Source organism: Halichoerus grypus, chromosome 6 (assembly GCF_964656455.1).
Source record: "Halichoerus grypus chromosome 6, mHalGry1.hap1.1, whole genome shotgun sequence".
Classification (NCBI taxonomy): Eukaryota; Metazoa; Chordata; class Mammalia; order Carnivora; family Phocidae; genus Halichoerus; species Halichoerus grypus.
This window is the reverse complement of record NC_135717.1, coordinates 99,855,614-99,877,319: the sequence shown is the minus strand read 5'-3', so window position 1 is coordinate 99,877,319 and position 21,706 is coordinate 99,855,614. Positions and strand designations below refer to the sequence as shown.

General features: G+C 36.1%; 1 protein-coding gene across 7 annotated transcripts in view; it reads left to right on the top strand.

Annotated features, from left to right (window-relative positions):
* Positions 1-21,706, top strand: part of ITPR2 (inositol 1,4,5-trisphosphate receptor type 2) — a 494,379-nt gene that overhangs the window by 374,272 nt on the left and 98,401 nt on the right. For all 7 annotated transcript variants that reach the window (XM_036080194.2, XM_078075789.1, XM_078075790.1 and 4 more), the window contains 2 exons: positions 10,992-11,099; positions 19,173-19,365. In XM_036080194.2, the coding sequence (XP_035936087.2) occupies positions 10,992-11,099; positions 19,173-19,365 (301 nt within the window). The remainder of the gene's footprint in view (positions 1-10,991; positions 11,100-19,172; positions 19,366-21,706) is intronic.

Sequence of the window (21,706 nt, the reverse complement as noted above, 5' to 3'; positions counted from 1 at the left end):
GGTATATAATTATATAAACCTCCTTATAAGCTGATTTTTTACTTGAATGGGATTTTAGTACAGAAATATTTTTAAAAGTGCAAAGTGAGTTCAGAAATTAAAGCTATGACCAATTAAAGCTACAAATGACCAATATTTATTTATTATTTATTTATTTATTTTTAATTCAGGTTTTTGTTTAAATTTAGTTTTAGTTTTTTTAGTTTTGTTTAAATTTGTTTAAATTTAGTTATCATATAGTGTAATGTTGGTTTCAGGAGTAGAATTTAGTGATTAATCACTTACATACAACACCCAGTGCTCATCACAAGTGCCCTCCTTAATGCCCATCACCCAACTAGCCCACCCCCAACCCACCTCCCCTCTGATAACCCTCAGTTTGTTCTATATAATTAAGAGTCTGTTTCTTGGTTTACTTGTCTTTTTTTTTTTCTCCTATGTTCATCTGTTTTGTTTCTTAAATTCCACATATGAGTGAAATCATATGGTAGATAGATGACCAATTTTTAAAAACTAAATGGAATACTTTTTATGTGTCTGATCCCAATTACAATTAAAAAAATTGTTCAAGAAATTATTTACTGTTATTAAAAGTATCTAATAATGTTTACATTTTTCTTGTAGGGAGGAAAAAACTCCTTTAAAAACAGTTGCTTCTTTAGTTTTAGATTTTAAAAACAGTAGATTCCTGTCCAGAATCTAAATTGGTCCTGGTGGTAAGATTTTCTATCTATTAGGACAGTGGTTCTCAATGTTGGCAGGATTGAAATCACCTGGAGGGCTTGCTAACATCATTGCTGGGCTCCACGCACAGAGTTTTTGATTCTGAAGGGCCTGGAGGCGGGGCCCACGAATTTGCATTTCTGATGAGTTCCCAGGTAATGCTGATGCAGTTGGCCCAGGAACCACATTTTGAGAACCATTCTGTTAGGATGAATTTTAGCAGTCATTAGGAGAGCTAGATTCTTCATCACAACATTTTGATGCTTTATGTCAAAACCATAGTGCAAATAAAACTTACTACCTTAAGTCATTTAAAAATGCATTGTTTCTCCTGGGCCATTTATGTTGTTTTTTTCTTTCCTACTTTACCCTGCTTCAAAGGTTGATCTATCAAACATATTTTCAAACTTATTATAATAAGACTAAAGGTCTTTTATTGATTTTACTGTAATTTTAGACAGACCCTAATGAATAGGAGTCTAGATCATCTGAAAATTGAGGGATTTTGTTTTGTTTTGTTTTTTGTCTGTTTTTTTTTTTCAGTTTTTTTAGTTTGTTTAGTTTTAGTTTTTTAGTGAATTTCTTGTCATTTTGCACATCTTTGTCTTAGTTTGGCCACAATGGAAGTAATACACTGATCTCTAAGAACTATAAAAAAATTTATTTTAGATCTTGGATGAGTAAAACCTATATATTTTTTAAACTCCTTTGTTGAAGATGCTCTAGTGTAGGGTAATGCTGGCATTCTAGGTTCCTTCCTTCAGTGCCATGGAAGGAGGGACGGGACCAGTTCCTTACTTTTCTATGGTTGTGTGTATGTGGCAGGGATGAGGAAACAGTCCTGAGGTGTCACAGTTCCCTTTGGGTCTGAGGTCTTTGGTCTGGTGGTCCACGCATCCTCCACAGCCACCTCATAAGGCACTCTCGGGTTTGTGTCATTTCTTTCCCAGGTTTACTGGAACGCTTTCCTCAGAATGACACCCCCTCTGTTCTCTTTCCTGTCCATTGCCACGCTTTCCTCTTGGCCATGCTTCCTTTGAGGCGTTCTCTTTGGATTCTCAAGAGGCTATTTGGCAAGTCCAGAAAAATAAACATTATGTCTCTCTCTTTCCATTCCAGTTACAATCCAAATTCTGCAAGACAATATAGACAACTGTGTTTGACTAGGGAACAAGGAAGTCTGGGAAGGAGAAAAAAGGACAAGAATTAACTTTAAGAAAGACAGACTTTCCAGCTAATCCATTTCATGGTATTCTTTGGTGGAGAATCCTTACTTTCATCTGCTTCTCATAGCCATATCTATAATACTATATGGGTATTGCATATATAATATCAAACCCATATCTGTAGTACTCTTCCACATTTCCTCCCCTCACTTTACCCCTCATCCCCAACTCTGTAATGTTCTCCCCCCACCCCGCCTTTGGGAAATGCCACCATTTCTGCATCTTTATTTAACCTCAGATTTAAATTGGATATTAATGGGGGTTTCCTGCAGCCTAGATTCTACAGACTGAAAGGGAGAGGGTGTTCTCTCTACTAGGCGTGCCAGAAGCTGATATCCTTGTCAAGTGTCTAAGTGCAAATACTCCTGCCACAGTGAGTATTTTCTTGCTGAGACCACAGAGTTCAGTCTCATGTGAGAAAGCCTTTTCTTCTTCGTAACATGACTTTGGCCCTACTCCTAACAGAATAATAATTCTGGCATCAATATTCTAGAGGAACAGTTATTTCTTCTTTGGGCTGTTTTCTTTATAAAGGACTTTATGGTACTGAGAGTAGCTCTGGACAGTTGGCACCATTCCCAAAAGATCCTCTTTATTCCTCCATTCTTTTTTCTAATAGAAGGGAAAAGAATGGGTAAGAGGATCTTAGTTTATCATGCCACAATTAATAGAAAAATTCCTTTATAGCTCACATTTGTATTAGCTTCTTCTAGAGACTGAATGTTTGTGTTACCCACCCCGAATTCATATGTTGAGTACCAACATCCAATGTGATGGTGTTTGGAATTGATACCTTTGGGAGGTGATTAGGTCATGATGGTGGAGCCCTCATGAATGGGATTAATAATGCCCTTATACGAGAGACCTGAAAGATCCCTTGCCCCTCCACCAATGAGGTTTTAGTGAGAAGATACCTGTCTATGAGGAAGCGAGCTCTCCCCAGACACCAAATCTGCTGGCGCTTTTATCTTGGACTTCCCAGCCTCTAGAAGTGTATGAAATTAATTTGTGATATATATAAATAAAGTGTGATATGTAAGCCACCCAGGTTATGGTACTTTTGTCTATAGCAACCCAAACAGACCAATACAGCTTCCCAGCACTACTGTAACAAATTACCATGATTTTAATATTCTAAAACAGCAGACATTTATTTGCTAACAATTCTGGGGGCTGGAATCCTAAATGAAGATGCTGGCAGAGCCATGCTCTCTCTGAAGGCTCTAAGGTAGGATCCTTACCTGCCTCTTCTTAGCTTCTGGGGGTAGCCAGCAATCCTTGGTGATGCTCGGCTTGTATCACTCTAATCTCTCCTGTTACATGGCATTCCCCCTGTGTATCTATGTCTGTGTCCACATTTCCCCACTCTTACAAGGACACTAGGCATTGGATTAGGGCCCACCTTCATCCAGTATGACCTCATCTTAACTGAATACATCTGCAAAGACCCTCTATTCAAGTAAGATCACAGTTATAAGTATTGGGGGTTAGGACTTGAACACATCTTCTTGGTGGACACAGTTCAACCCTCAACAGTACTCTCCATTCAAACTCCTACTTGGGCATGTAGTATGGTTGCAAATTCTAGACCTCTGTGTCTCTAGCCATCCTCCATGACTTTCTTCATGCAGGTCCCTCTCTCCCCTCAGAATGGCTTCCTCATGCCATCCTCACCTCCCCCTTCCTACCTATGGACATTTTGTCCATTCTTTAAAACCTTTATCAGATGCGTTTCTTACATGATTCTTATCCTAGTGCTACCAACCAAATGGGATCCCTTGCATTTCTGTCCTTATTTTTCCTCGTATTAATTACATGTCTGTAATTGTTCTCATTCTACCAACTAGAAAGTAGATTGCTTAAAGAAAGAGAATAAGTCTTACTTATCTCTATCATCCCACAGTAGTTTTTTTTTTTTTTTTTTTGCTTTGCACAGAACAGAATCACAAAATCAGAGAAAAATAGATGTTTTGAAGATACAGGGTTTGTGTATTTTAAGCATGTGAGAAAAGGGAAAACCTTAGTTTACACTCTCTTCTGCTGATTTCTCTCTGCTCCAAATAGGAAGAGTGTTTGGTATAAAAGCATTGTACAATTATTAACATAAATGTATGAGCCAATTATTCTGACTGCAGGCTCCAGCTCACTTTATGATCTTTGGAAAGGCAGTTGCTGTGTCAATTTTACCAATTAATAAAAGTGGAACTCACATGAAAAAAATCACATATGAAAAGTGCCAAGGAATAATTATTGTTGAATATCATTCAAGTGCAATTGCTTGATTTTTTTACTCCATCCTTATTTGCACCCAAACTGAAATGAACATCAGAATCCTAATGATAAGAAAATAAATGTGAATGGTTTAATAAGGGATGTTGCTAAAAATGAAAAGCCTAAATCTGTCATCTTTATTCCCTAATCTTAGATTTAAAAAGCTGCACAGTGTTACTTAAAGACTCTGCTGTGGGTTTTATGTGTTTGTGTATATGGTTTATACTTATGAGTATATATGTATTTTACATATATGCACAAATTTTCATTCCTGTTTAAAGTTGCATATGTGTTTAAATTACTAATACGTCATGATTAGTAATGAAGTGCATGATTTTTCTTTTTTCATTTCAATACATAATGAAACAATCCCTATCCGTTCATGGGAGTCTTCCCCTGTAGGAAATATGTCTTTATTCTTTTATAAGGCTAACTACCCACCAGTGTTTTGATTCCTTTCTCACTAATATATATGCATGTATCATGTATTACATTGCATTTTTAAAAACTTTAGTATTATGGAGGATGATAAATTATCTCAGGCTAGTTTTTTCTTTTTGTAATAATGAGCTACTAAGAGTTTTTTATTGGTAAATTCTTTCATCACCACTTACTAAGTAGGTATGGCAAATGTAGGCATCATCATCTAAGTAGGTATCTGCCATACCTACTTAGTATAAATGTATAAAACAATTGCTACAATTTTGCCTAATAAAGATTGTCGTGGATTCTAAGTATTTCTAGGACTCAGAGATTTCCTACCTATGACATTATTCCTTTTTAGTATTCAGTGACAATGCCCATGTTCAGATTCTCATTATTAGCAACACTGAATGATGGCTGGTTTTCCAGACCATGTTGTGTAGTGACATCAGCTAATTTCAAGTACTGTTGTGAGGGTCTCTGCGAGCTGAAATTGGATATCATAAGATGACTGTCCTTGTATGTCTTCATTAACTTTTTTAAGTTTTTAATTAGGATTTAAACTAGATTTCTGATTGTGATGGATCTCCACAGATGTGCTATACTTGTCTAGAAACTTACCAAGGTTTTTCACATTTGGTTTCCAAAGCACATAATATTAAATGATGCTATTGCTTCTTTGGGTTCTGGGGTTGTTTTTCTTTATTTATGTCATATAAAAGGGGATAGAAGAGAAAATTGGCTAAAGCAAAGAGCCCATCACTAAGAAAAAAACTGATGCTTTTGATTGGCAGCCTGGCCATTCTAGATAACATTTTTTAAAGGATTGCATATATAGGGCAATAAATCTTTTTTAAACAACTACTGGGCATATGTTAACTAGTCTCTGAGAATTTGTACTGTGCTTCTAGTAAACTATAAATTTGGACCAGAGAGCTCTATATTGATACCAGTCATTTTTGAGAATTTGTACTGTGCTTCTAGTAAACTATAAATTTGGACCAGAGAGCTCTATATTGATACCAGTCATTTTCACATGTTTTAGAATCATTGAGATATTCTTTACTTCTTTTGTATTTTGTCTATATAATAGGGATGCTATCCTTGCTTCACAGGGTTCAATTCCTCATTTACTGAGTACTCAGTTCCTTCTCCAAATAGCTTATGATATAGCAGAAGGGATGTAAGTACACGAATTAACTATGAAATAAGAAAAAAATATTAAAATATTTTATTTCTGCAAACCCTGGGAATTCTACTGTCATCTGATGTCTAATTGTATTTCTTTGGCTTTTATCTTTTGTCAAGGAGGAAACAGAGGGATAATTTACTGTGATTTAAGAGTTTTTGCCCACATAAACACATAGTGAATGTCTTCACTGACTTGTTTTTTTGGCAAATATTCATTGTGTCTATTTGGCTCTGTTTTTGGCTCTGAAAATGTAGAGGTTAAGATCAAACCCTTTTCCTTAAAAATGTTGTAGCCCACTGGAGAGAGCCAATATCTACTAAGACGCAATATGAGAAATTTTGCTATCTAGATATGCACAGGGCACTATCTGAACGCAGAGCAAGGAAGAGCAAACTAGGCTACTGAGTCAGGAAAGGCTCTCAGTCACAAAGAATGTAAAAGATATCCAGGTAGAAAAATGGTACAGCTATTTCTATTTTGTTTTTTCTTATTATATCTTTCAAATTTTCCAAGATATGTGGAGATGACATATATAATCATGAATAAGAATATTTTTTAAGTGTTTAAACATCTGAAAGGAGGCTGAGGCATCTTATTTTTTTAAAGGGCCTTTTAGAGTGCCACTGAAATTCAAGAAAACAAGACAAATGTAGAATCATCTCATTAACACTACAGGAAAGAGAAGTCCTGGTATGTTTCTGTGAAGTAGGATATACTAAATGAAAATTATTTGTATAGATTTGTACTATGGATTATATCACATAAAATAGCATTATTGATTTCTTAAAATAATTATATTAATTTTGGCACTATAAAGTAACTATAAAGAAGTAAAAGTTTTTAGTAAATAAATTTATAAGAAATTATTCAAATTAATGTCTCATATTGGAAAGCTATCCTTTATTTATGATTTAAGAGTTCTGATATTTACATTTATTAAACAAGTATGTATTGAGTATCTACTATGTGCCAGACACTGTTCTAAGCCTTGGAAATAGAACAGTGAACAAAATGAGTGAAAATCTGTGTCCTCTGAAAACATAAGCTTACTCTAACATAAGCAGGGATCATTAATGAAGAGATCGATAATAAAATATGGTATGTCAGATCATAATATGCTATGGGAAAAAATAAGGCAGGAAATAGTGTTGGGTGTATTAGGGGAGGTGAATGAGTTGATCATTAAAAGTGTGGTTATTGATAAGACAATATTTGAAAGGAGTCCTGAAGGAGGTGAAGAAGCAAACCATGCAGGTGTCTAGAGGAAGAGAATCCGGGCAAAGGGACAACAACTATAGAGCCTTGAGACAAACACATGCTTCTCAGGTGGAAGGAACTGGCAGGAGCCCAATGTGGCTGGGACTGTGGGAGGGTACAAGGAGAGGAGTCGAGAAAGGCGTAGCGAGGCCAGATTCTGTAGTCCTTATTGGCCGTGGTGAAAAGCTGGCTCTAATTCTAAATAAGATGACAGCCATTGGAGGGTTTGGATTTGAAGAGTCATGATCTGACCGAAAGGATGCCTCTGGCTCATGTGTAACAGCTAGACTCAGGAGGACTAAGGTCAGTGAGGGAGACCAGTTAAAATGCTATTGCAGTGTTCCAGGTGAGAGAAGCTGGTGGCTCAGAGCAGTGTGGTAGTGGAGGTCCGATGTTGGACATATGGGCACACCTAAAACCTGATCATTACTAGTCACTGCTCCCTGCACTCTGTCGGTAGGCTCCAATTCAAGTATCTCAGACTAGCTAGCCCTTTGACTAGCACTTTCTTCCAAGCACTGCAACACATTTCTTACGACAGTTAAAGCTACAATTCATTCATCCTACCACCTTTTCATCATCCCTCTTGGCTTCGTTTCCTTCCTTATTCAGCTTAGATTCCATGGTCCCATTTAAATTCCTTGCATAGCCTCTTAATTTCCATGTATCTCTTTTTGGTGTGTTGTTGACCTTGCCCTGAAAAACCACACATCTCATTAATTACAACTCTGTCTACTGCATGCCTGGACCCAGACAACTGAACCTCACTGGAGAAAAACACACAAACATGCTTACTGACCTCACTTTGACCATAACAGAAAGGGAGCCCTTCAGACTTCCTGATAATCCTACTACATTTTCTAAGGTTGTTCGCTTTCCCTAGCTCACTCTCATACCTTCTGTTCCTCAAATTTCTAACACCTCCTCTCTCATCCCTATTATCAACTTACTAGTACACTGAGAAAATAAAAGTAACCAGAAAAAAAAAAAAACTTTTCTGTGTTTCCATCATCAAAACCGCCACCCTCCTGAAACTGTGACCATATTCTCTGCTGTCAGTATGGTTGAATTTGTTTCTGTCTAAGGCCAAAACCTTCCACTTATATATTAGGGCATTCCATTCTCACCTGGTCAAGATGTTGTTTTAGCAAACATTCCATCTCTCTCAAAATCAAATCAACATGTCATCATTCCCATCTTTAAAAAGCCCTCCCTTTTACCTTATCCATTTCTCTAGCTACCACCCTATTTCTTAGCTCCCCCTTTTCAAGAGTTGCCTATATTCATTGTTTATACTTCTTCTTCTCCCATTCTTATTTAAACTCACTACAGCGGCTTTGGTATCCACCACTCCCTGAAACTGTTGCTGTCAAGGTTACAAGTGACTTGTAAGTTGCTCAACCCAATGGCCACTTCCTGGTCCTCATTTGATTCAACTGTCTGCGACTTTTGACACAGATGATCACTCCCTCCATCCTGAAGTTTTTTCTTCATTTGGCTGCCAGGACACCAGGTTTCACTGGTTTTGTTCTGACCTCCCTTGCCCAAATTTCTCAGTCTTCTTCACTGTGATGCCTCTCCTCTTCCTAACTTCTGTTGGTGTTCTTTGGATCTCTTTTCTCTGACTCAGCTCACTTTTAGGTCATCCCATGAAGGCTCATAATTTTAAGTATCAGGCATATACTGACAACACCTAAATATATAGCTCCAATCCTGACCTCTGCTCAGAGCTCCTGAAAAACATATCCATCCAACAGCCTGCTCATCATTTCCTTTTGCATAATATATCAAGTTTCATGTGTCCAAGACCAAAGTCTTGATTTTCTTTCCCTAAATATGCTCCTTCTGCATTTTTCCTTAGCAAGTGGCATTTCTAAACTTTCAGTTGCTCAGGTTAATACTTTCAGAGTCAAACCTAACTCCTCTTTTTCTCATGCCCCAGATGCAAACTGTAAATGAATCATGCCAATTTTACCTTCAACAAACTTCTTAAAACATATGCTAATGTGCCTAAATGATTACAATAATTGTATCCTTTGAAACACATTTAGATTTTTAGAAGCACCTACAAGTCGGAACAAATTTCATGACTAGAGTTTGTAATAAAAATCTGTACAATTCACATTTAGTCAAGAATGAAATGTAAATAGTTTTCTTGAGTGAGTTATAAATATCCCTGAAAGCCAATTCTAAAATATTAGTTTCAAAAATGATTTGCTCTAGAGCAGCATCAGTGGGATGAATATTTAATTTACCATGTTATCACTTACAAGGATAATGTTTATTAGGCTTTGTAGGTTCTGGATTATTATTTAAAATTTATCTCCATTCTTTATAATCACAATTTGAATTAACATCTCAAGAATAGTACAAAGACTTATTTATTGCTCTGTAATGTTGATAAGAATACTGACTCTGAAATCATTCTGCTTGCATTCAATACTGGCTCTATCATTTTCTAGGTACATTATCATGGACAAGTCCCTTAAATGCTCAGTGCCTCAGTTTCCTCATCTGTAAAACGAGGATAATGCCAGTGTCTACCTCAGGATTTCCTCGTAGGATCAAATGAGATCACGTACTTAAGTATTTAGGATAGCGACTGGCACAGAGTAAAAGATAGGAACGGTGCCAGAATAAAAGAATTATATGGAGATTCTTTGATTTTGGAAGCCCTCAGGGAACTTGAGGCATAAATAGACTATCTGAAAGGTCATAGACATTGGCGAGGGTACGTGCTACGGTGAGCGCTGTGAATTGTGTAAGACTGTTGAATCACAGACCTGTACCTCTGAAACAAATAATACATTATATGTTTAAAAAAAAAAAAGAAGAAGAAGATAGCAGGAAGGGAAGAATGAAGGGGGGGAAATTGGAGGGGGAGACGAACCATGAGAAACTATGGACTCTGAGAAACAAACTGAGGGTTCTAGAGGGGAGGGGGTGGGGGGATGGGTTAGCCTGGTGATGGGTATTAAAGAGGGCACGTACTGCATGGAGCACTGGGTGTTATATGCAAACAACGAATCATGGAACACTACATCAAAAACTAATGATGTAATGTATGGTGATCAACATAACATAATAAAAAAAAATAATAATAAAGACATTGCAGGGTTTCAGGAATTGTTCAAGAGAGCCAGAAAAGTGGCATGTGAAAGCAATATGTATTAGTTATCTAGAAAGTGAGAGAACCAGCTAACAAATGTCATAGACATTCAAATGAGAAAGATTACTTCCATCAACGGCAGTTTAAGATCATTCGTGGTGAAATTCTCGTTATTTAAATGCCCATTTCGAATTACAATAAAACTGAGATAAAGCGCCAGTTTTGACATATGAATATTCAGAAGCATAGGACTTTAGTACAAACTGCTAGTGTAGGTTGATTAGATGCCATAAGAGAAATCCTTCCGAAATGTAAATACCTATTTATTTAGGTAGATAGGAAGCTGCCATTTAGATTGGTATTGCTAACCCTACTGAAGTATCACACTGCTGATCAGTTTGATGTGCATATAGTTTATTGTAGAGAGCATCAGTTATATGTCTCTGTGGGTGTTTCTTCTTCCTGGAACAATCATACATTTATCTAAGATATAAATTTAATCAACAAATATAAATTGAGCACCTACTCTGGGCGAGACACGGTCTTCTCATGCTAGGAACATATACATTGCCAAATAAAAAAATGTAAGATTGATGTAGTAATAATAGCTGATCCCCATGATTTCATTATTTATTCCTTTCAAATGGATATGTTTCCTGAAGCATAATTAATCAGCATTAACCCCAGAACTGTGAAGCTATGGGTACCAGTGGACAAAGTAATTTCAAAGTTTGACCCCAGGAAAGGGAGAAAAAGAGACCTAAATGCTTTACCTTCTCTTTCCCTCTAGTTGGCTCGTCACAACAAACTCTTACAGCAGATGCTCAAACCAGGATCGGATCCAGATGATGGGGATGAAGCCTTAAAATATTATGCCAACCACACTGCACAGATCGAGGTAACCATCTCTTATTTCTCGAAAAGGATCAACTGTGAAAATATATGTTCCCTTTCTCTTTCAGACCATTTTCATAATTGTTTCCTAGAACAATGAAGCAGAATTGAAAAATAGAAACTGTAAAAGTATACATCAAAAGATAAGATGCAAGGAGTGATCTATGAGAAATTGAAGTGCATATCTTTCAAAGTGGTCTTTATTTTTTGGCCAGAACGATATGTGAATTTTCTTTTGTAATTAACGTTATTTTTATGTTGTGTTGGTCATGGAAGCAATCATTACAGGGCAGTGATGTTTTGATGAAAAGATAATTACATTACAAGCTATCATGCAAGAAAAGCATTCTCTGTAAAAACTATAAAAGGCTTGTTAAAAGAGAGATCTCTGTGTAAAGCAGTGTTCAAAAGTGTGGAAGGCACTATAAAGTGCTCATAGCGATGGCATAAACCTGGAGTGCTTTAGCAGCTCTCGTTTTCAGTACACGGCAATTGACCCCCCCCCCCATGCAATATTATTTAATAGCTTTTGGCAATTGAGGAGGGGTAGGTCAACATGGATTTACCATTATGTGTTGTGAGACCCATCTGGCTGTCATTTACTAGCTCTGGTATCATTTTGACACTGGTTGGCAGAGCTAATCAGGCAGAAGTGAGCAGAGTAGTTGACGCTTGTCACTTGTAATTTACATTCATACATTTATTCATTTTGGTGGATATTTTTTAGTTTAGAGCAGAATGCATGATGGGTATCACTGCTATTAACTCTCAGGATATATAATCACGATACCTTGTTGTTTGCTATTGCCAAATATTTGGAATAATGAACATGTCACAAAATTGATCACTTGCTCACGTTTATAAACATTAATAGTACTGCAGCTTTGGTGGGAGACTCGACGTAGGAACCCATAAGCTGGACCAGCAGCAAAAACGTTGCTTATTGCATCAGGTGATTAGAGCCTGAGAGGCTGGTCACCTCAGGAAGCTGGAGAAGTTGATACGGATTTATCGCCAAACCACTAAGGTTCTGAGGAAGGTCCCAGAAGTCATGGTACAAAGCTACATGATTAGAAGAGATAGGAATAGCAGGTGGGCTGAGTGGGCCAGAGGAAGGATTTGGTTAATACCTGTGTGAGAGCTGGGGCTATTGTCTGAAGTAGGACTTTTATTGGTTTCCCAGCAATGAGGAGGGATTTCACTGTAAATACACAAATTTGGTAAATGTTTGCGGATCACTTACTCTCTCTCAGTTACATACACATACAGAAGATAATTCCGTGTAGTAAGTGCATAAACAAAGGGCCAACGAAATGTAGAGAAAACAGCAATTAACTGTGCCTGGGGAATTTCAGGATGGATTTCACAGAGATAGTTGCCATAAAGAATATATTAAAGATTGAGTAAAGATTGGGCACAGAATTTCAGATAGAAGTAAATGAAGGGAAGGTGTGAAACCATGAGAGACTCTTGACTTCAGGAAACAAACTGAGGGTTGCAGAAGGGGAGGTGGGGAGGAGAATGGGGTAACTGAGTGATGGGTATTAAGGAGGCCACGTGATGTGATGAGCACTGAGTGTTATACAGACTCATGAATCATTGAGCACTCCATCAGAAACTAATGATATGTTGGCTAATAGAATTGAAATAAAACAAAAAAAAAATGAAGTTGTTAAAAGCAAAAAAAAAAAAAGAACACACAAGGCGGGGGACTCTTTTCAAAAGATTACTCTAGTTGCTGTTGGAGAAAGAATTGGAAAAGAGAATGGGGCATGGGGATGCAGGTAGATCAGATGAAAGATATTTTAATAGAAAATGTGAAAGATGGTGGTACTGAAGATGACTGGATTGGAGAAAAATATACATACACACACGTACATACATGTGTGTATGTGTGTGTATGAGGGATATTTATAATGCCCCCTATAAAATGTGACAACCTAAGCAAAATGGTATGGAAAAGGATGCCCCTGGGCTTCTGGTTTAAATAAATAAGCAGAATTGGTGTAGTGCATTGGGATCCTAGCTTGAGCAGTTAAAAGAGAGAGGAAGATCATTTATTGGTTCTTGGATAAATTGAATTTGAGGTGACTTTGAGGCATTCCTGAAGTTGGGTACAGAAGTCCAGTGTTCAAAGGAACAGTCTGGGCTGATGATGTAAATTCTACATGTTGACCAGTCCCCATGCTCATTGGAAGACCAGCTCATATGCTCTATTCAGAGAGGCTTCTCACCCATTAGGCATTCATTAATTTTATCCCACTGTACTCCCACAGCAGTTTGATCATGCTGTTAGTTTAATATATCATATTGAAACATGTGTCTTATGTGTCACTTGTCCCCTACTGACACAGTGCCTTGGAGCATCACCACAATAATGATTATTGTTAAAAATAATTTTTCTAAAATAATAGACTCAAAGATGCTGAGAAATATGAAGGACCTTGTGTGTTACCTGGTTCACTCACCCATTCAAGGAGAAATTACTCTGTAATGATCTTGCCTCTACTTTAAATTGTTCCTGTGATAGAGATCTCACGACTTCAGAAGGAAACAGATCCAATTTTGAACAATTTGAATAATTAGAAAGTTATTTTTTATGAAGAGTTCACACTAGCCCACCTTAATGTTTCCCCACTGTTCAGAACATTTGCTCTTCTGTTAGCATGATAGCTTGGCTGTAACATTTGAAGAACCATGATTACTTAACTAGAGGCTCTTATAGATTGGGATTCATGTTGTGTTTTCACTTTGAGTTCCCCAGACCTCCTCACCTAAGGAGTGAATAAGCATTTGTTGAAAAAATGTATTGAAACAATTATCCATTTTGGCTTTTTACAGTTAATACACTCCCATTGTCTGCAGTAATTCCTCCAGTTTGTCCGTGCCCCTTGTAGAATGTGATGACCAGAATCAAACATAACATTTCATAAAGGGACTGAATTGTTTGGTCTATAATAATCAAAATTCTATTTCTTTTTTTTTTTAGATGTATTTATTTGAGAGACAGCGCGCACGCACAAGTGTGCACAAATGGGGGGAGGGGCAGAGGGAGAGACTCTCAGGCAGACTACCCACTGAGCATGGAGCCCGTTGTGGGGATCGATCCTACGACCCATGAGATTATGACCTAAGCTGAAATCATGAGTCGGGTGCTTAACTGACTGAGCCACCCTGGCGCCCTTCCGTTTCTTTTTTTTAATTTATTTTTATTTTTTATTTTTATTCTATTTATTTAAATTAAAAAAAAAAAAGCAAAAGCAATGCACCAATTTTTCCCACACCCCATCCACTGCCTCTGGCAACCACCAATCTATTCTCTGTATCTATGAGCTTGTATGTATATACATGTGTGTCTATGTATGTGTATATATGTATATATATATTCAGATTCCACATACAAGAGAGATCATGTGGTATTTCTTTCTCTATCTGACTTATTTCACTTAGCATAATGCCCTTGAGGTCCATCCATATATTGTCACAAATGGCAAGATACCATTCTTCTTTATGGCTGAATAATATTCCACTGCATATGTATACCACAATTTCTTTACCCATTCATCCATTGACAGGCACTTAGGTTGTTTCCATATCTTGCTATTGTAAATAATACTGCAGTGAACATGGGGGTGCAGATATCTTTTCAAATTAGTGTTTTGGGGTTTTTTGGATAAATCTGCAAAATGGAATTGCTGGATCATACAGTAGTTCTTGTTTTAATTTTTAAGGAATCTCTGTATTGTTTTCCACAGTGACCACCACAATTTACATTCTCACCAGTGGTGCACAAGAGTTCCCTTTTCTCTACATCCTCACTAACACTTAATATTTCTAGTTTCTTTGATAATAGTCATTCTAACATGTGTGAGATGATATCTCATTGTGGTTTTGATTTGAATTTTCTTGATGATTAATGATGTAGGGCATCTTTTTGTGTATTTGTTGGACATTTTTATGTCTTTTTTGGAAAACTGTCTATTCATATCTTCCACCCATTTTTTTAATCAGATTGGGGTTTTTTGCTATTGAGTTGTATGAATTCTTTTTTTTCTTTTCAAGTTTTTATTTAAATACTAATTAATTAATATATATGGTAAAATTGGTTTCAGGTGTAGAATTTAGTGATTCATCACTTACATTTAACACCCAGTGCTCATCACAACAAGTGCCATCCTTAATGCCCATCACCGATTTACCTATTCCCCGTGCACTTCTTTCCATCAACCCTTAGTTTGTTCTCTATAGTTAAGAGTCTCTATGGTTTGCTTTCCTCTCTTTTTTTTCTTCCCCTATGTTCATCTGTTTTGTTTCTTAAATTCCATATATGAGTGAAATCATATGATATTTGTCTTTCCCTGATTTATTTTGCTTAGCATAATATACTCTAGCTCCACCCATGTCATTGCAAATGGCAAGATTTCATTCTTTTTGATGGCTGAGTCATAGTCCATTGTATATATTAACCACATCTTCTTTATCCATTCATCAGTTGATGGACATTTGGGCTCTTTCCATAGTTTGACTATTGTTGATAATGCTGCCATAAACATTGGGTTGCATGTGCCACTTCAAATCTGTATTTTTATATCCTTTGGGTAAATGCCTAGTAGGGCAATTGCTGAATTGTAGGGTCGTTCTATTTTTAACTTTTTGAGTTGTGTGAATTCTTTATATAGTTTGATTATTACCCCTTATTGGATATTTGATTTGCATGTATTTTTTCCCATTCAGTAGCTTGCCTTTTCATTTTGTTGATGGTTTCCTTTGTTGTGCAAAAGCTTTTTAGTTTGATATAGTCCTACTTTTTAATTATTGCTTTTGTTGTCTTTATTTTTGGTGTCAGATTTTTTTTAAAGATTTTATTTATTTATTTGACAGAGAGAGAGAGAGAGCGAGAGCAAGAACACAAGTGGGGGGAGTAGGAGAGAGAGAAGCAGGATTCCCTCCAAGCAGAGAGCCTGATGTGGGGCTCAATCCCAGGACCCTGGGATCATGACCCGAGCCCAAGGCAGATGCTAAATGACTGAGCCACCCAGGCGCCCCTTGGTGTCAGATTTAAATAATCATCTTCAAGACCTATGTCAAGGAGCTTACTGCCTGTTTTCTTCTAGGAGTTTTTATGGTTTCAAGTCTTATGTTTAAGTCTTGATCATTTTGAGTTAATTTCTTTTCTTTTTTTGTAAGGTAGTGCTCCAGTTTCATTCTTTTGCATGTAGCCATCCAATTTTTCCAAAACCATTTATTGAAGAGGTGTCCTTTCCCTATTGTATATTCTTGGTTCCTTTATGGTCAATTAATTGGCTATATATTCATGGGTTTATTTCTGGGCTCTCTATTCTGTTCCAATGATCTGTATTTCTGTTTTTATGTCAATACCACACTGTTTAATTACTATAGCTTTGTAATATAGTTGAAACCAGAGAGTGTGAAACCACCAACTTTGTTTTTCTTTCTCAAAATTGTTTTGGCTATTTGGGGTCTTTAATGGTTCCATACAAATTTTAAAACTGGTTGTTCTTTTTTTTTTTTTTAAGGGCTCTTTGTCCTATTTGAAAAAATGCCTTGGAATTTTGATAGGGATTGCATTGAATCTATATATTGCTTTTGGTAGTATGGATACTTTAAAAATATTAGTTCTTCCAATCCGTGAGCATGAAATATTTTTCCATTTATTTGTGGCTTCTTCAATTTCTTTCATTAATGTCTTATAGTTTTCAATATATACATCTTTTTCCACTTTGGTTAAAGTTATTCTTAGGTATTGTATTCTTTTTGATGCAATTCTAAATGGGATTGTTTTCTTTATTTCTCTTTCTGATAGTTCATTATTAATATATAGAAATACAACATATTTTTATGTGTTGATTTCTATATCTTGCCACTTTACTGAATTTGTGTATTATTTCTAATAGTTTCTTGATGGGATATTAAGAAAACTTAATATCATGTCATCTAGATATAGTGACCATTTTACTTCTTTTTTCCAATTCAGATGCCTTTTATTTCTTTTTCTTGCCTAATCGCTCTGGCTAGGACTTCCAATACTATGTTGAATAAAAGTGGTAAGTGGTAACATCATTGTCTTGTTACTGATCTTAGAGGAAGAGCTTTCAGCTTTGCACTGTTGAGTATGATGTTAGCTGTGACCTTGTCATATATAGCTTTTATGTTGAGATATGTTCCCTCTATACCCCCTTTGTTGAGAATTTTTATCATAAATGGATGTTGAACTTTCTCAAATGCCTTTTCTGCATCTATTGAGATGATTATAAAGTTTTTATCCTTCATTTTGTTACTGTGTTGTATCACATTGACTGATTTGTGGATATTGAAGCATACTTGCATCCCTGGAATATATCCCACTTGATTGTGGCATAGAAACACTATTTCTTAAATGCATCCTGAGATTTTTGGTTTGTTTGTTTGTTTGTTTGTTTGACACTGTTGGATCAAGCAAACCTTTTTTCCCCCTACAATACCAAATAGGTCCAATTTTTCTTTTGTACAATTGATTTCTTTAACCTATGTTCAGGGGTGCCTGGGTGGCTCAGTTGGTTAAGCGACTGCCTTCGGCTCAGGTCATGATCCTGGAGTCCTGGGATCGAGTCCCTCATCGGGCTCCCTGCTCAGCAGGGGGTCTGCTTCTCCCTCTGACCCTCTTCCCTCTCGTGCTCTCTCTCATTCTCTCTCTCTCAAATAAATAAATAAAATCTTTAAAAAACAAACAAACAAACAAAAAAAAAAACCTATGTTCAGGAATTTTATTTACCACTACTAAATTTCATTTTGTGTGTTTTATGATAGTATCCTAGTATGTAGTTTGCATATTTAACATATTATTTAGGATAGCTTCAATTACAAGTACCAGAATACCAGACTGACAATTATTTGAACAATAAAAATATTTGATTATCCCACATAAAAGGAAGTCTGAAGGTACCAGTAGTTCTACAGTTGACTCATGACTCAATGATGTCTTTAAACATGCAGGTGTTTCCCTTCTTTCTCTAGGTGTTCCTTATTATGCTGGTGATAGCTTACCTCATGGTTGCAAAATGGCTGCCAGCATTTTAAGCATCATGCCCTTACACTACCTTTTGTTCTAAGTGGGAAGAAAGAGGATACAGGCCAAAAGAAGTGTTTTCGTGTTGTGTGTTTAGTTTTTTGTTGTTATTATTTTGTTTGTCTCATGTGGCTGTCTGCCTTTTCCTGATTCCCCTTCCCCCCATCACCAGCATATTTCTACTTGTGCCTCACTTCCTGGAACTAGTAACATGTTTGCCCCTGTATCAGCCCGTGGTGAAGGGGAATAGGATGACCCTTCTGGCTTAGACCAATCCTGATTCATTCTTGAGGGCTGAGCAGAGTATATGAATATGAATTTTGAGATTTAGTCAACATAAAACCTTGTTACATAGTAAATTTCTGTGAAAATATTCATCCTGTTTTTGTTTTGTTTAGTCTAACATTACACTGTCACAAATACCAAATAAGACAAGTTCAAAATAATGAATATTTACATCCGGTTATATACTTGAATGGATATGAAACCTACAAAAATATGTTTTACCATGAGTAGGAAAACATTTTAATGATACAAAGCACCTTTCTCTGCAGAACTCAAGGCACATCATGTTGAGTATGTCATTTGGTCCCTAACAGCAATAGCTCTTTTAGGAAGACCAAGCTAAGAATAAGATACAGATATACTAAGTACTGTGTTTAAGGTTATGTAGCCAATCACTTAGTTCTTAGTTCTCTGCTGTAATTCATGGAAATAAAAATGGGTGGCAAAATTTTAATGTTAGTCCAAAAAGAATAAAGATTTGGGGTTTTGTTATTTATAAGATATTCATGATACATTCATCAGTTAATTTTTCTTAAAGACAACAATGAAAAGTAGTACACTAAAGAATTGCTTTAGGTATTTCAAGCTGGCATATTTTTTTATTTTTATTTTTTTGTTTGGGGTGGCATATTTTTTTAAACCTGAATTCGTAAAATATCATTCATAAGCTCATGCTAAAAACAAAAAAATAGTCCAAGACTGACAAATGCAAATTAATATTTTCAGATTGTTCGGCATGATAGGACGATGGAACAAATAGTTTTTCCTGTCCCCAATATATGTGAATACCTTACACGAGAATCCAAGTGCCGTGTGTTCAATACAACTGAAAGGGATGAACAAGGAAGTAAAGTGAATGACTTTTTCCAGCAAACAGAAGATCTCTACAATGAAATGAAGTGGCAGAAAAAAATCAGGAGTAAGTACAGTAAACCAAAATTGTTAGTTTTGAGCGTAATGGTAGATATATTGGTACTTTGGAATACATGACAGCATTCATTTAAATCGATTTTTAATTTCTTACCTTCTGATGTTACTGAAGTCCCTTAAAGGCTTAAGAGTGTAAGCTCAGTCTACACCTGGGTGGGAGCTGAGACACCTGTGGCTTAATAAAAACAGAAGACTAATTAGATCATCTTTTCATGCTGATCCTATAGTTTTATAAATATTATGAAATGCAGGGTTACAGCTGTATGTTTCAACTGCTGAACAGCTGCAGCTTTGCAGTCCTTGGCTAGGTTCTGACTGGCTTTAACAATCGGTGAGTGGTATGGAGAGACATTAGCACCAGCATGCTTGTCCTCTGTTGTCTTACGATCTTACGATGCAGTAGATTGTTTAATGTTTTCTTGAAAGTCATTCTTTCTTTCAACATATCTTTACCTTTCCAAATCAGACTAAAAATTCTGTGGCACTTGTATTCCAATAAGGCAATGTTATCATTTTACAGTTAAAAAGTAGTATGGTAATAGTTCCCATTACTTATATCTCAAGGGGTCAAGTCTATTTGGAAATACTGAATTTTCAAACTTAAAAGTTTTATAGTTTACACTAAGTTTTGGTTTATTTTCCCATATATCATGAGTTTTTAACAAAATATAATAGGGAGAAACTGTTGATTAGGTCTTTTCTATCTTTGGGGGAAGTCTTCCAGACAAGCAGGCCTATGTTCTCAATACCTCTGTTCAATAGTGCTTCTAGTTTTCTAGGAACTTTAATGAGTGTGGTTTATGAATTTGAGTGGAGCTTGAGACACATCATCTTTGGATATAAGATTATATGCATTTTGCATATGCATATGCATGCATTTTTAGGCTTTCTTATCAGAATATTTGAAAAAATAAAGAAATGACTCTCCCTTAGTATTTTGCCATGTAGAACCTTAGGGGATTCAGAGAAAATTTTGAGTGTCCAGAATATATGAAGACTCAACAATTTTATTTGGGACATTTGAAAAGCACACATTTTATCCTTGACAAAAGTAAGTTGAATAAGGATGTCGTGCTTGTGGGGTTTGTTCTTTTTTGGATAAATATCTTATCATTTACTGGAAAACAAATCTTAAAATAATTTCCAATGTACATCTTACATTGAAAATTTAGAAGCAACTTACTATGAGGTACAGATAGAAACTAATTCATTAGATGGATATACTGCAAATACATGCATCAACATCTTCTAATTTTGTCTTAACATTCTCCTTTTTAAAACGAAGACTCCTAATTCAAAAATGATGGAGATGCAGATGTTTACAGTATAATATACATTAGTCAACTAAATGCCATGGCAAATCACAGCCCATTCCAGGGTTGGAATGCTTCAGTCTAAGAGAAGGAAAACAACATATACTGAAGGGAAGTACAGTTTAGAAGTAAGCAGAAGATCCCAGATTGGAATTCACAGAACCTAATTTGAAAAGTTTATAATTTCTATTTGAAAGTTGATGTGCCTTTCTCCCTCAAGTAACTCCAATATTTTAGATCTTATGTTTAGATATTAAGAGTTAAGAAGGGACAAGACCTGGAAAAGTCCTGTGGTCAAATTTGTATGCACTGCATATCTCTTCAATTATTTAGGAGAGGTAGAAAGAACTGATTTTGGGTTAGGGTCAACTATGTTCAGTAGATGAATTTACTAATTCATTTCTGAAGATAAATATGGAATCTCTTTTCTGAAAATATTTGGTTAAGACTCTCCTACTTATTAGTACTTCCTATTGTATCTTTCACATTTTTTCTGCTGTTCCAAACCCAAGTGCTTAGGAAGCATTACGGTTTAAAACTTAGGTATCATAAATCACTAGTTCCCAATAAGCAGTTCTAGGCCATGGTGTTAAGTGTCAGGATTTCAGGTAACTGTGATTGGGTCATAAGAGTTTTCATCAGACATGTATCTGGCTTGGGTTTTTTATTTGACTGTAAAGCATGGGAGTGGGACCGTTTTATCAATATTACTGAATTATAAAGTGATACATACTACTCCGTGAAGAGGGGCCCCACTAACGTGTTTCCCTTAATCTGCTCTAGGGATGTATTAGAATTGTTACAGAATCACTTATTCTGACCATGTTTAGCAATTGCAAAATTTCTCACCCTTTTACCATGGCTTAGGTGTAAATTGACTGAAGAATAAAAAAAGGAATCAAATCGAAAACCCCCTTATAGTATTGATTGTAAACTTTCTTATATAAGTCATTTTGAATATTTGTTTCAGTATACTTTTATACTACTTTGCAAAAACACATTTGGTAAAATGTTATT